General features: G+C 35.9%; 1 protein-coding gene across 1 annotated transcript; it reads right to left on the minus strand.

Moving 5' to 3' along the window:
• Positions 1-2,416: 2,416 nt before the first annotated feature.
• Positions 2,417-6,319, minus strand: LOC131653072 (uncharacterized oxidoreductase At4g09670-like). Its single transcript, XM_058923111.1, has 2 exons — positions 5,638-6,319; positions 2,417-3,150 (listed from the first exon to the last, which is right to left on the minus strand). Exons 1-2 carry the CDS (start codon positions 6,100-6,102, stop codon positions 2,530-2,532), a joined length of 1,086 nt encoding a protein of 361 aa, XP_058779094.1. The 5' UTR covers positions 6,103-6,319; the 3' UTR covers positions 2,417-2,529.
• Between the last annotated feature and the right edge of the window lie 10,053 nt (positions 6,320-16,372).

The following is a 16,372-nucleotide window of genomic DNA, read 5'->3' on the forward strand; positions in this document are numbered from 1 at the left end:
AAGGGGCTGCCACTTGCTAGGAATTAGGGAAAATTCCCAAATCTATGGTCATCAACCAAGAATGGGTCACAGTTTCTTTTTTAACCAAGTCTTCCACCTCGAAAAAGGAGCAAATACAATTTGTGTCCACTAAAGGGACTGCCACTTGCTAGGAATAAGAAAAGTCTTCCCAAATCTATAGGCATCTGCCAAAAATAAGTCACAGTTTCTTCTTTAACCAAGTCTTCCACTTGGAAAAGGACCAAATACAAGATGTCTCCGCTAAAGGGACTGCCACTTTCTAGGAATTAAGAATCAATAACTCTACTGGGGATCTTCAAAACAGATGCAGGCAGGTTAGATTGCAAAATAGGCTTCTCAAATAAAGAGATGCCACATGTCAGGGATAAAGATTTCACAACAAACTTCTTTGAAGGGAACATACCGGAGATATACCATTTGATCGAAAAGTTGACGAAGTCGCAACAGGCTTCTCAAATAAAGAGATGTCACATGTTGAAATAACGAATTCAGAGCTCTACCTGATTGGATGTAAATTATGGAGTTCACAAAAGCTGCTCTGCTAGGGAAAAAACCTGAGAGGCTGCCTCTTATTGTGAAGGTAAAAATTGATATCTAAAGGACATACAAGCTGCTCAAATAAAGAGATTGTCATTTGTTATCAAACAAAAGCATGTTGGGGACATACAAGTTACTCAAATAAAGAGATTGTCACTTCTTGTCATTTAAAGATTCCAAGAGAGTGCTGGAGAAACAGTTCCTTCATCTTCTGATAGGGAAATCATAAACAGAATCTCTGCTGAGGAAAACAAGATCCTCAAAAGGTGGAAAATTAATACCTTCTTATCTAGGTTTCACAGCCTAGAGAGGTTCAAAATAATACTGCAGTAAACCAAAGTTTAAGTCTAGGAGTTCTTTTTGTCTTTTATGAAGATATTGGTTACAATCTAGCCGAAGTTGGTTGGTTTACAGAGGCGTTTTCTATGAGGGGTTCTAAAGGTGGTGATAAGGTTACTCGGGTGAAGTTGAAAGATGTGTATAAGAACAAACGGTTGGTGGTTAAGGTGTCATGGATCTTAGGTTTTTTAACTTGCTTTGTTAAGTAAATTGAGGTGAAGAATTCTTATGAATGTACCTTTATTGTGGAGAGATAATTGCTCAATAAGGTACGAATTTCATGGCTTTTGTTCATCATTACAGTGTAGGGTTGGGGGTCTTTCGAGTGTTTCTCAGTGGTGCAGAAAAGTTTTTCTTTTTAGGTCTCCTTTTGATGTAAAGTCTGATTGATTTGTTGTCTCTTGTGTCAAGAGGCTCGGGGACGGGCAACTGACTAGGTTTTGGCATGATGTCTTGATTTGTACAACCCCGTTGAATGTTTCTTTTGAGTCTTTATTTCTTGTCTCTGAGTAAAAGAACCGGTTGGTGATTTCTCTTATAGTTTAGGGTGGGGTGTTTAGGTTTGAAGGTTTTCTTGGAGGATTCCTCTCTGGGTTTGGAAAGAGGAGCTTCTAGAATCTTTAATTAATCTCTTAGATGGATTGGTGAGGTTTGATCATGAGAATGTTTGAGTTTGTAGTCCAAACCCGGTAGGTGGCTTCTCGGTGAAAGATGTCTATGATTACCTTGTCTCATGTCAAAGAGTATGTCTGAAGCGGTGCTCCAGGGGCTTTCTAGGATTTGAAAAAGCTGGACAGCTTCTAAAGTGATAGTGTTCTCCTGACAGCTGCTTCAGAATATGTTATCGATTAGGCAAAATCTTTTTAGATGTTGTCTGGGACAGTTGTGCAAGTTTAGTGCACTGTTAATGCTCATGACTATTTTTATCTTTGTTATTTTTCATCATTAATATATAATTTTGACTTTGCTATTAAAAAAAATAGAGATGTTGATTTTTTTTAAAGAAAATAAATAGATCACTATTCTTCAATAACAAAAAGTAAAATTTCAATATTTGATTTGAATATGAAAAAAATACTGAAATCAAATAAAACTACACATTCCTTTTATTTTAAATAATTAAACTAGCGGACCAATTAAATTGAAACTACTTTTAATAAAAATAAATTTTTTTATTAAAGTCCATTGTCATATATTTGTATGTACTTAACATTAAAAATATCAAATCAAAAGTAATGTTAATAGTATTAATTAAAGTATGAAAGAAAAAAGTATTAATATTTATTGTCGTCGTGTAAACTTTGGTGCTTCGTCGATTAGTTGTATGATCAACTGATCAATCATATGTTTGCGTGATTCATTGTCTGTTCGGTTGATAAGATGATGTAACTTTGTGACAATAATGTACTTCTGTTACTTCTGATAAACGATTACACTGAGAAAAATACTTTTTTTCTCTCATACTTTAATTAATACTATTTACAGGAACCGTTATTGAAGTTGTTCCAACTTAGAACTATTTATTCAAGTTGAATGACATAAGTGTTTATTTCATAAAAAGTCAACAAACACACCATGTTTCCAGGGTGAAGACAGATTAAAAACACATTCAAGAACAAATTAAAAACACATTCATTCTTGAATCAGAACAGGCTCAAAACCCCTATCAATCGAAGTCTTCACAGCATCCAATATTAATTGTGTTTTCCTACTAATCGTCGGCCATTTCTTCTCGGGTTTCGAGTTGTTGAATTTGATTTCTGCAACCAACCGAGAGAATTCACTTACCATAAGAGCTTCCTGAGGGAGATCGTTTTCGATTACGTGCTTGGTCGGCTCTGAACCCCACTTAGTGACAAGATCATCAAAGCCTGATTCTGAAGCTGCATAAAATGATGCCTTCTTCTCTTCATAAGGGATGATAAAATCATGAACATGAAGTGTTCCTTTTGTTCCAACAGCGGTTATATCCATTGTTAAGTTAGACAAGAAAGAGCAATAGAAAGTTGCTACTCTCCCATCTTCCCAAAATAAAGAAGCACCACAGGATAATATCACTCCAGCTTTATTAAGCACGGGTTTGTGAGAGGCTAATACTGTTTTAGGTAATTCGTAGTTGTTAGCGAACAGAATCGCCCTAACACAGTACCATCCTTCATCGCCAAGGGAGCCAAGGGCGTCGAGATCCGGTTTCACACGGATGTCATTCTCGAGAAAATCAGGATCAGCACCAAATGTAAAAACGGTGTGAATCTGTGCAACCCCAAATCAAAACTATGTATAAGTGAAGAACATGCATTATGCAAAAGATATAACATTTTCTAACATAAGATATAATCTTAAGAGAATAATTCAGAATCACATCTATTGATTGAAAACTTAATGTTTAAGATTGTGATTGAAATATATACAGATATTATGGAAATAAATATTTAGAATTATGAGATAGTTGACTCGGTAACACAGTAGCGAGAAACATAATGTTGAAGCTAATAAACTATAATTAAAATTATGAAATACCTTAACAAGAAAGATGCCAAATTGACAAATAACAAAAATTAGTTTTCTCACTTCGACTTATACACTAACTGAAGCTACGCCATTGCTGAGACATGATTAGGATCTAGCATTCTGCTTTGGTTCTTAATTTTGGAAATTTTGGAGCTGCCTTACTGTTGACTCAAAAATCTCATAGTTTTGGTTATTTCAGGTTCAACAATGAATCGAACACTTTAGTTTAATTGAACATGAACCTAATACTTTACAAACAGAAACCTAAGGGAAAAGAGACCAATGCATCTTCAACAAATACTGCTAGTACCATTCAGTACAGAAACTCCAGGCAGGCAAACAGAGGTTTCAGTGTCAGACGAAAAACAGCTCAACACAAAGCAGTACTTGTTTTTTCATCTTAAGCCAAAATGGAAACATTACTTTACTCTCACCAGGAAAATTTTCACTCTTCTCTAGAATTCTCTTTTGACAGAACCACTATCTAGGATAAGCCAATTTAAACTTGTAACTATTGGTCAAAAACCAACTATTTGAAAATGAGTAAATGAGCATTTTAGCTATCTATATTATAGGGTAGGGCAATTAAATCCTGCAAATTTACAAAATGATAAATTAGTCCATGAAGTTGATGATTGCAAACCAATTTAGTCCCTCTATATCCAAATGTATAAGTAATGTTGAGTTTGCACGTTGTAAAGATTAAGGGCGCGCTCAACTGAAGCGTGTTTTCAGATATTTGTTTGAGCCTTCTGATGATCTCTATTGTGACCCAAATCAAACAGAATTGATTGAATTGGCTTAGGGGAAGGACTAAATTGATTGACAATTTTTAGTATCATGGATTAACTTGACCTTCATATATTTAGTGGAATAAATTGTCTAATCACTATAATTTATATAGCTAAAATGACAATTCCCACATTTGAAAAGCTTATGTTAAAGACTAGGAATGACTCTTATACCTAACAAAACCCCCCAGATCAATAGTCCATTGGGGTTGAGTATAGGTAATGCACAAGGCTGTTTTATGTGGTACTGAAATTCAACTGCTATGCCTGTAAGAGCGGCTCAAATGATAAAAGACTACAAGAATAATTGATATGCTGGGCCACATGTTTGAACCTTTAATGCCTCTCATCTCCGCACTTAGTGTATGAGTGTTTTGCCACTAGGCTCTTTTAACCAAAAAAAAAAGGAAATCCAGCTGCTACATAGAACAGAGCGGCTGTAAGAGTCAAACTAGCGATGACTCTTGTTAATATAGACATTAATGCCCTTATAAAAGACTAACTCCGCATCAGCTTAAGATTAATAGGTGAAGTCTTATGAGTGAATTTGAGAAAATCCTCATTTCAGCATCTCAACTATCACTCTTTCAGTCTTTCTCCTACTTATTCTATAATAAATAGTTCTTACAATTTATATTAGTATCTCAAGACTCAAGTATCACTCTTTCTCCTAATTTATACAAATCTGTCATATTAGTACATGATGTTTTATACTGACAAATGCTAGAGACAAACTTTTATATACTTTAAAACTACTTACGTAACTTTCAGAGATGAGTTGTTACTTTTACATATTTAAGTGACTAAATAACACAATAATATTTGAAGGACTAAGTCAAGTGAATTTTACAACTAACAATATTAAGTTTATGGAAATGGATTCCGTGCATCACGAGGTCACGGACATCAATAGTATGATCTATATCAATGATCGAGATAGCTTAAAACTAATTTATGAAACCATTATTTAAGATTGTTTATTGCACATAACTAAGTGTTTTTATCACCGCTTTGCATTCGGATCCTTAGGTGTAGTTAAGCTACTAGTCCTTGTACTTTGGATCCTGAAATTAATCTACTAATCCTTGTACTCTCATAAATTTGATATTGATCATGGTTTTAAATTGAAATCCACCCGCAACCACAATTGTTGTCTCAATATTGTTGATTTGGACTGCAATTGCACTGACTGACATATGGTGTTAGCCGGTAACAAATTTAAAATAATAATAATAAATTAAATGTAATGACAAATGTCAGTGTGAGTGTCGCAGCGACAACAATTTAAAACCATGATATAGATCATTATTATTATGAGTGAAAAACTACAGAATCTAGTCTTGAACGGCTCTTATATTCTTAAACTTTATCATCAATGCTTAGTATCATACTATATGGGTTCGTGGTTCATATATGAATGTTATTTAGCTTGACATACCGATTTAAGCTGACCAAACCGTTGTGCATCAGAGAGAAACTCCTTCAAAGCCGCAGTTCTAGGATGATGCATCCACATAGTACCATCCATGAGCTGCACTCCACTGGATTCACACGCCTCAACAATCTCATCAAACTCCAAAGCACTAAGAGCCACAGGCTTCTCAAGCAACACATGCTTCCCCTTCTTAGCGGCAATAACCGCCCACCGCACGTGCAAGCTAGTCGGCAACGGCATATAAACGGCGTCAACATCAGGATCATCGAGAACCGCTTCGTATGAGGCGTACACTTTGGCGCCATCGGGGAAACCGTTGGCTTTCGCGAAGGCTTTGGCTTTTTCGAGAGAGCGGCTTCCGACGGCGTGGAGGGAAGCGTTGGGAGAGAGTGAGATGGCGCGTGAGAGTTTACGTGCTATGTCGGCGCAGCCGATTACGCCGAAACGGATTGGACGTGATTCTGTCATTTTTGCGGTTATGAAAAGTTTTGTAGTTTGAGGGTCACAGAAATTGTATGGTATCTTTTGGGGTATAAAAGAGTAGTTATTGAATCGGACGTGTGTTTTTAAATCGGATGTTGGTTGATGAATGGCAAGAGGTTAAGTGGTGAAGTGTAATTTGGTCTTATGTTGAAACGACATGGCATGTGGCGTGAACCGTTTCGGGATGACATTTGGGTGTTCTAGAGTGATGGATGGAGCTTAGAAGTGTCTAGAGAAAGGGGGGCCGTAATAAACTAGAAAATAGATTTAAGATTTTAAATTGTTCAATGTAATATTCATTTTATAAGTATTCTTATATCGGAATATCTTAACACATACCCTAAAATATTTCTAGAATTCGCATATGTATATTCGAACATAATTTTTTTTAAAAGTGACTTCGCATATATATATATATATATATATATATATATATATATATATATATATATATATATATATATATATATGTCTGAAGTCACATTTTTTTAGAAAAATGTAGTTCGAATATGCCCGTGCGAAGTTATTAAACTTATATTCCAACTCCCATGCATATTCAAAGACACCCAAAAGAATTTATTTTTTAAAAAAAATTGCATTTTTTACTCATTTGAAGTCAAACTTCAGTGAGATTGAAGTATCAAAAGCTCCTTTGAAGAATCTCCAAGTCATCTTCAAAACTCCAACATTGTGTAAGTTTTCTATACCATTTAATTGTTAAATTGATTTTTTAAGTTAGTTATAATCAATAAAATTGTATATGTTGATGTTATAGTAGTAAAATTTTGGTGTTTTGGTGCGAAATTCAATTTTTGGGAGGACTTAGGGCAATAACAGTAGCTCTGCAAAAATGGCAGATTGCAGGTTGTTTCGCAAGTTCATTTTTGAAATCTCCTCTAACCAGTTTCAGATATGCACTTGCGAAATCTTTCCTGAGTTGTTTTTTTGCAAATCTGTTTCATTCCTTTACCTCTAAATAACTAGTCAAATTTTTTCGGGAAAATGACAGATTACCAGGCCCCGACCGATCGAATAAGACAAGACAGACCAAGCCAAACAGCCTATGCTCGGCCTGATAGCTGCGCAACAAGGAATGACTCGGGGACGGGGTCAAGTCTACCATGAGGAAGCGCCTGCAGGGTCCTCATCTGTCCCGAGGAATCTCCTGTATCGGACGTCATCATCTCGTGCCCATGAGCAGGTTCAGGTTACTCATGAGGAGGAGGTACCAGAGCATGTTGAGGTACTTGAGGAAGGGGTTCACCCAGAGCATGTTGAGGTTACTCAGGAGGAAGTTCATGATACACAGGCTTCCCAATTGGATGCAGCAATGGAGGAAGCGAACCTCAGCTACCCTGGAGCGCCTTGTGACACATCTCTCTTGATATACTATCATGAGCATGTCGCTCGACATATTTGGGATGGGGAGGTTCTTTTTTTGCACTTTTCATTTAAACGGTTTACTCACAAATATGGGTTTAACAACTAACATTAAGGTTTTTTTTTGTTGCATGAACGGTTGCCCGTTAAGTCCGTGAACCACGCACGGAAAATCTTTGATCAATTTAAACCGCAGGCAGAGTGGTTTAACAATGTTGTTGATGGACCTGGACTTGGTGGCTTATGTTGTACTGGTTATGTTACTATCAGCCAGACATGCAGGGTGCGTTTGTAGAAAAATGGCACAAGGAGACGTCTTCTTTCCACTTTCCTGTTGGCGAGTTAACAAATCACCCTTCAAGACGTGGCTTGTCTGCTCCACCTACGTATCAGAGGGAGGTTACTCAACTATTCTCGGATACAACGAGTTGAGGCGGTTGAGTGGATGGAAGATTATCTGGGTATGGATCCATTTGCGGCAGCAAATGAGTGGAACTGGGGGGCCGCAATTTTCATATACCTATACCAGAAGTTGAATGAAGCATGCAACAAGAGGACCAGGTAGTTGTCTGGCTCTTGCACACTCCTCACAATACTTTTCATTTCAATCGTATTACATTCAGTTTTTTATTTATTTAGTTGTACTTACATATTTTGGTATTTATGTTTCAGAGCTGGATCATCTCTTACTTTCATCGCATTCATGGCTATGATCCTGATTCGTTATATACTAACGACATGCCTATGGCTGCAAGATACGTCCTCCACAGGGAGAATCATAAAGTGGCACCATATCGGATGTACCTGGATCGTACTATTCACGATGACATAAACTGGACGCTAGTTCGGGATTACGGGCATGTTGTCTCCTTCAACCGCATCTCATTATATTACGGATGGTTATCATGTGGGACAAACACCATGGTCAGGTATCTGTCGGAACAGTGCCTGAGACAGTTTGGACGTTTGCATATGATACCGAGATCTCCATTTGAGGCTGCTTTTGATACCATTACCCACCGACAGGGGTGTACATGGGTTAGGTTGGATTGGATTTGGCCTAACCCGTTACTCAACTCGTTCAAACTTCAATGGGTTGGGTTCGCCGTCTAACCCGCAATTTCATTATCAAAACCAACCCGAACTGACCCGTTCATTTATGGGTTGGGTTCATGAGTTGTGTTTCAAATTAAAAAATAATAATTTTTTCAATTTAAAAATATTGTAACACAATTCAATACATTTATACTCATTTCTAACACACAAAATGGATGAAGCACATCATATAATGTATAATAATATTCATCAACGTGACATAACAATAGATAATAGTATAAAATTTCACAAGACACATTATTTTTATAAACTACGTAAGTTGGAAATGATACCAAAAAAAAAAGAAACAACGTTTATTCTTTGAATTACGTAAACTCATTGATTTAGTAGTATTATTGGTGGAGAATAAAGCATTTTGGGAAAAATTATGATTAATACTGAGATAATAATTTTATTTTATTTTAAAATAATAGTAAAAAATAAAAAATTACTAATGTAACATCAATGGGTTGGGTCAACGCGTGTGCGGGTTGCAAAACTCAAACCAGATACCCGAACCAAAACTACATGCGTTGTTGCAGTTTGGGTTGGGTATATCCGTAAATGAACGGGTTCGGGTAATTTATGGGTTGGTTCGGTTTGGGTCAGCGGGTTCGTGGGTCGACCTGCACCCATGAACACCCATATACGTCGGACTCTCACTGACATATTTCAGGATTGGGAGCATTATTTGGTGCCAGAGGAGTATCAGGGGATGAGGGCATCCCAGAACTGGCACTATGTAGAGGGATATGTGACATGGTTTTTTAAAATGTCACATCCTACCATGACACCGGATGCTCTTGGGCGTCCACCTAGGCCATCTCATGAGGAACTCTTGGAGAATCAGCAGGTCGAGGATGACCATGCCACTGATGTCTTGCCGATATGTCAGCGGATACACTTGATTGGGCTAGAGGCATTGGACAAAAGGATCATTCAGGGGGACGGTGCAGAGGCGGTGTCGTAGTTGAGAGGATGGTCAGAGAGAAGTTCAGTACCGTGGGCTATAGGATGTAGAGGAGGTCACAAGGGGTTAGAATTATGCATACTTAGTAGCATTAGCCTATGTTTTATGTTTTATGTTTTATATTTTATACTTTGTGCTGTAATATTTATACATTTCGCACTTTCAGAACAACCCTTGTACTGTATTATGGTATTTTAGAATATTTTATGTAATTGTTATTTTCAATTCATTTTATCGGATAAATGGTATCAAGTTTAGTTAGTCTGTTTCTCCAATTATATCAATGTAATGATGAAGTTTTTTACAAAAATGACAGATTTAGAGCAAAATTCGCATGTGCATATCCGAAATATTTGTTTTAGGTGGTTTCGGATATGCATATGCGAAAATACCTATGATATTTTAATTTCAACATTTAAATAATAAAACATTTGGGGAAAAGGGTCAGTTCGGATGTGCATATTCGAAACATCTTGAAAATTTGAAAAAAGTGTGTTCGGATATGCACATGCAAAGGGTATTTTGAGGTTTTCATAAGTATTTTTCACCCTATATGAGTGTGTTAAGATATTCCCTTCTTATAATGAAGATTATACATAAATATCATGCAAGCGGTCAATAAATTTTGCCGCTACTTTTTTTATGGTAAAATTAATCCTTTTAAAATTATAGTCATTGTCTTAGGTGACACAATCTTGTTATGTATAAACTTTTGCATTATTTGTAAAAGATTCACCGCTCTTGATGCTAGAAATCCAAAAGTGTCAAAGACAAATGGTATGAAAGCATGTTGATTGTCGGAACACGCTTTTTCATGCTTAACAGTGTTACTTGAAGTGACTTTGAGAGATGTATGTCCCACAGTAAAACCTACGGTCCTCAGTCCAACTAGTAGGAAATCACAGTTAAGTCTACAAAAGCATGTTTCCCTTCTATTCATCCATACACCAAAACATCTATTGGCATATGAGTTGATCTCCCCTCTTATGGGTCAGTCAATAAATTCACAGAAGCATCTTTTTTCAGAGATACCTCTAAATGCCTAATATATCAAATAGGACATCACTAACAAAGTCATCTCGGTATTTCAATTTTAGAAACTCCTTGCATTGAATAGTGTGTTCCCTAAAGGTATCCAAGCAAGCCTTGCGGAAAATAGGACAAACCTCTTCAACGGGAAGTAAGAGAATCATAAGCGGGTATTTAAAGATGGTACGATACTCTACAAGGGACATATGTTAGCGTAGACCGTCAATAGGGATAGCAAGGAGAAAATCTTGAGCATGTGCTGCTTGCAAACAACTAAAAATTGCTTTTTGTCTCGTGGCCATTTCAAACTTTACTTCTATATCCTGAACATTTTTACTAAAAAGGGAACTCGCCAAAACATGTTGTGCTTTATAAGGGACGTTATCCTTTCTAGTAAAATTGATAAGGTCAAAATATGGAATCACGTAACTAAGACGATCCAAAGCTATGTTGAAATTAAGTTTCGTACAATATAATGCACTGCCTATCAATATATGATCATGTAACATCCAATACTGGGCCTTAGAAGCCATAAACGCGTATGTGGCAGCCTCTACTGCCGATTACAAACTCAATCCCCCGACTATAATAGGTAAAAAAAGGCACTTTCCATTGAAGGTCTCCAAAAAAGGACATCAACCAATCGCGATGTCTTCAACTGCCCTTCGCAACTCATTATTAAACCAAATAGTTTTTCCCTGTATGATTAGGTTGACACGTTCTAAGGCCAAAAAAGAGCTTGGAGATACCCATGCAAGAATGAAGCAGAAGAAGCTCACTTCAAGGATCCCTTAGTTGCGACAGAAGATGCATGAGCTCAACATCCTTGGTCGCTCTCTTCATGGACAACCCTTTGATAAAGCCTTCATCTCAACTAATCACCTACAAGCAACTTCACCCTTAACATTGCCCTTCCAATGTCTAAAAGAAGCGTCTCTCCTAAGAAGTTTACTATCATCACATGAAGGTCAAAATATCCTAATTTTATGAACATTCAATACAAGACATGATCCTGGACCAGTCTCTCGAATGATGTTAAGAGCTTTAGCCACCTCTTCTGAATCTCTTATGATGGTCTCATTATCGAGGTACCAGACATGAAGAAGAAGCTTACAATTGTCACTGATATTATGAATAAGTGGGTGTAACACAAGGGGAAAATGGAGTGGCCATAACGGGTCACCTTGTTGCACTTTAGTGGCTGACATGATATGTTTATCCCCGAGGTATAACCTTGTTTCCTGATCATAGAGAAACTCAACCTATAAGGAAATAGATAGGCATCTCACCCTTAACTCTCATAAAATGGTCGATCAATCTACCAGGTTAGAAGCATTCTTGAAATCTACTATGAACGTGGTCAAAAAGCCATCTATATATTGCTTGCTCAATACCCTGTTGACATTGAGCAAAATGGTCTCAGCACCACCCATTACCCCGACCCCAAATTGAAAGTCATTGATATATCGTGTCACTTCCTTACCGACCCTTTTTCATTATAACCTTGGACACCGACCATGTCCAAATAGAACCCACGAAAATTGGTCGTATCCCACCATCATACTTCAATAACGTTGTCAAAGGTGTTAAGGCAACAAACTCTGTCAAAATCATTGAGCATCTTGCTCCAAACCATAGGCTAACAACTAGAGTGATTGCACATAAGAGATATCTAGACAAAGCTGAACCTTCTCCATGCATTGCATCTAATAAATGTTGAGCGCGTAAACCATCTTTGTAACACCCCGATTTTCGCTATTCAATAATTTAGTGTTATTTTGATTTTTTTTATTTATTTGATGAATTTTCTTCGATGTTATATGATGATTGTGGTATCGGAGGGTATGTATCCTTAGAAGAGAGGGTAGTGCCTTTAAATTAAAAATTGCGGAATTAAATAAATATAATTAATTCTAATTATTCATTTGATTTAATTTATCAGAAAATTAGATAATTTAATATGATTGGAATAAGAATTATTATTAAGGTTTAATAATAATAATAATAATAATAATAATAATATGGGATAATAGACATTTACCCCCTGCCATATAGGCGAGATTCGGGTTACCCCTCTATTAATTTTCTTTTTTGGATTACCCCCTTGAAATATGAAAAGTTCTATGATTTACCCCCCCCCCCCTAGGACCCCCCTATAATCTTGTTTTTTTGATTTATCCCCCTGGTTTTTCACTGTTTTTTACACGCTTAGGGAGGTACCCTAAAAATACAGGGGGATAATCCAAAAAAAAAATTAACAGGGGTAACTCAAATCTCACCTATATGGCAGGGGGATAAATGTCTATTATCCCTAATAATAATAATAATAATAATAATAATAATAATAATAATAGAGTAAATAGTTATTTGGCCTATGTTGTGTTAACATGAGGAAGAGTGGGGTGTGTTTATTAAGCTCATTAGTGAAGTTAAAATTTAGTAAGGAGTCAAATAAAAATAAGAAAGAAAATAGAATGGAAAATAGAGAATTTGGAGAGAACGTGAAAAGAGAAGGTTTTGTGAAAGAGGAGAAGAGGTACTAAGAGGCTAGGGCAAGGATTTCATTTAAAGAGTAGAGATTCTTCAATCTAAGGTAAGAGTTGGATTCTAACTTTATAAGATTGAGTATGATGATTTCTGTGTAAGAATTAGTGTTAGGGTTTTATTGATAACTAAGGTTTTGAAGGGGAATTGTATGAAATTAATAAAATCAACGCATGTTGATAACGATTCTTGTTATGTGTTGTATGAATATTGTATGGCTAATATTGTATGGATTCTGGATTTGTTGTTGTGTTTCGTAAAAATTTGTATTTTGACCGTAAAACGAAGAATACTATGAAATTAATATGTGTTAGTGATGATTCTTGTAGATATATGTTGTATATGTGTTGTAGAATTTATATTGCATGAATTTTGATGTTGTTGTTGTGTTTCGTAAAAATGTGTATTTTGACCATAAAATGAAGAATTCTATGGAATTAATATGTGTTAGTGATGATTCTTGTTGATATATGTTGCACATGTATTGTAGAACTTATATTGCATGAATTTTGATGTTGTTGTTGTGTTTCGTAAAAATGCGTATTTTGACCGTAAAACAAAGAATTCTATGAAATTAATGAAATTGATGTATGTTAATGACGATTCTTGTTGATATATGTTGTATATGTGTTGTAGAACTTATATTGTATGAATTTTGATGTTGTTGTTGTGTTTCGTAAAAATTTATATTTTGACCGTAAAACGAAGAATTCTTTGAGATTGATGAAATTGATGTATGTTAGTGATGATTCTTGTTGATATGTGTTGTAGAACTTATATTGCATGAATTATGATGTTATTGTTGTGTTTCGTAAAAATTCATATTTTGACCGTAAAACGAAGAATTCTATGAAATTGATGTATTTTAGTGATGATTCTTGTTGATATATGTTGTATATGTGTTGTAGAACTTATATTGCATGAATTTTGATGTTGTTGTTGTTGTTATTGTTTGTTGTAGGCTGATGCCAATGTCGAATTGTTGTTGTTGTTTGTTGTAGGCTTATTTCAACGTCGAATTGTTGTTGCTATTGTTGTTTGTTGTAGGCTTATGACAGTGTTGAATTGTTGTTGTTGTTATTGCTGCATTCATAATGTTGTCGCATACATAGCATAAAAGTTTGGAGCTTATGTTCTGTAAGTTGGCATGTGTTGGCAAAGGTTTAAATTTGAAGGCTTATGCTTGTTGATGCCTCTATTAATTGACGATAATAAGCTGGGGGCTTATGCCCTATTGGTACCACATGCATTTGCATAGTCATTGATCTAGTTGCATTTTACATAATGATGAATGATGATGAGTTGTTTGGTGATGAATACTTGTATAATCGATGATGTGATGATGGATTAGATGTTATAAAATAATTGTATACTACTTGTTAATAAATGACGTGGATGTGTTGTGAAGTGGTGAATCGTGTATGACTTTATTCTCATATACTTGGTATCATACGCTTTCTTATATTGTTATGATATCTCACCCCTTCTGTTTGAATGTTACCCCTATGTTGGTAACGCGCAGGTAATATGAAGTAGCTTGAGATTGGGGTTAGTCGAGGAGATTGTCTCATAGTGAGTAGAATGAGTCGGTGTCAGCTCTGATATGTAACATTGGGGTCCATTGCGTTTTTTTTGTTATGTTGGGAGTAAAACCCTTGTAAAACTCCATTTTATTGTATTTATTTGATGATGTTTGTTGAATATTGAATTATGATGATTATAACTTATGTTGAAGAGTTAAGAGTAAATATTATTGATGTTTTTCCGCTGCGAGTAAATTCAATGAAGTTTAGATATGATGAATATATAAGTATGTGTTGCGTATCTTGTTATATGAGCATATGTGATGAATGAAGGTGACATCCTAATTGTCTAATAGTTTTAATTCCTTCTATTTATTTTATAAAATTATCGTTGGGGAATTAGAGTGTTACATTAGTTGTATCAGAGCATGTCGGTCCGTCCGGCCAAGTTGTTGAGTCAGTAGTGTAGTTTAACAGTGGAATATTGTTGACGTATTATTCCTTAGTATGTGACATGTGTGTGAAACATTGTCGGTGCTTTCTTGTTCTTCTAATCACTTGTTTTCAGGAGGGAGATCGGAACAAGTGATGGAGAGGTTGTTTCCTCTCGGGGTTGTATTAGTTGCAAGGTATGAACAGATGGTTTAGTGTGGTCTGAAGTGAAGAAGTTAAAATGTTGGTGAGACCGTGTTAATTCCTGAATTCGTAGGAAGTACAGATTCAAGATTTATGTCTGGCGTTCAAGTCGAAGTGTCCTTGAAAGGGAATAATTAGGTACCTGTGTTGTTCGCATCTCTAGGAATGGGGTCTTGGTGTTTCGAAGAGGGAATTTTTGGCGATTATTGTGTCTCTTGAGTTATAAGGAGAATGAGGTTTTAGAAATGTGTTAGAACTCATGTTTTATGGTTCCAAATCATTACCATAAGTTAGGTATGAATAAATAAGTGTTTATTTCGTGAAAGATGGCTGAATTGGTTGGATCTGAGGGCTATTTGCAGGAATTTTTCTGGTTTTTAAGGAAACTTCAAAAATTCATAACTTCTGACTCGGGTGTACGTTTGACGCACCGTTTGAATCTGGGAAAAGCTTATTCAATGTATTTTATTGGAAAAGGGTTTCTTTTTTAGGAAATGAATTTAAATTGGTGTGTAATGAGACTTTGCGGTGTCGGTGTATGATGTCGGTGTTTGCAATTTTTGATAAACTTTGGAAATTCATAACTTTTGGATCGTAACTCTGTTTGGGTTGCCGTTCGAAGCGTTAGGAAGCTAGAACAATGTTATTTTCAATAATAATGGTTTCGGTACCTGGAATCTATTTAAATGGTATGTGGTGATGATTGCCGAGAGACTTAGATTATGGATTGAGAAGACGAGAAATTTTTTACCTTAATTAATTATTGTTGCGGTTTGTTTGAGACAAGGTCAAGTACGATATGCTGTTGATGAATGGATTGAAGGAAGGAGAGTTTGGTATTAGGAAGGAAGTTACAATATTGGAGATGCGGCTTATGTCAACTAAGGATGATTAGAGTGAAAGTAGCTTTTGAGGAAAAGAGAGGTAATGGTATTATTGAGAATATGGTTGGAATGAGATACGAATGTGAAAATGTATGGATCCTCGATGTTGGGAGATTTAGGAGGAAACCAAGGATTTAGGAATGTTGTTAAAGTCTTTTCTACATGGATACAAACTTCAATTGGAGCACAATGAA

This window comes from Vicia villosa, linkage group LG2, assembly GCF_029867415.1.
Source record: "Vicia villosa cultivar HV-30 ecotype Madison, WI linkage group LG2, Vvil1.0, whole genome shotgun sequence".
In the NCBI taxonomy this organism is placed as follows: domain Eukaryota; kingdom Viridiplantae; phylum Streptophyta; class Magnoliopsida; order Fabales; family Fabaceae; genus Vicia; species Vicia villosa.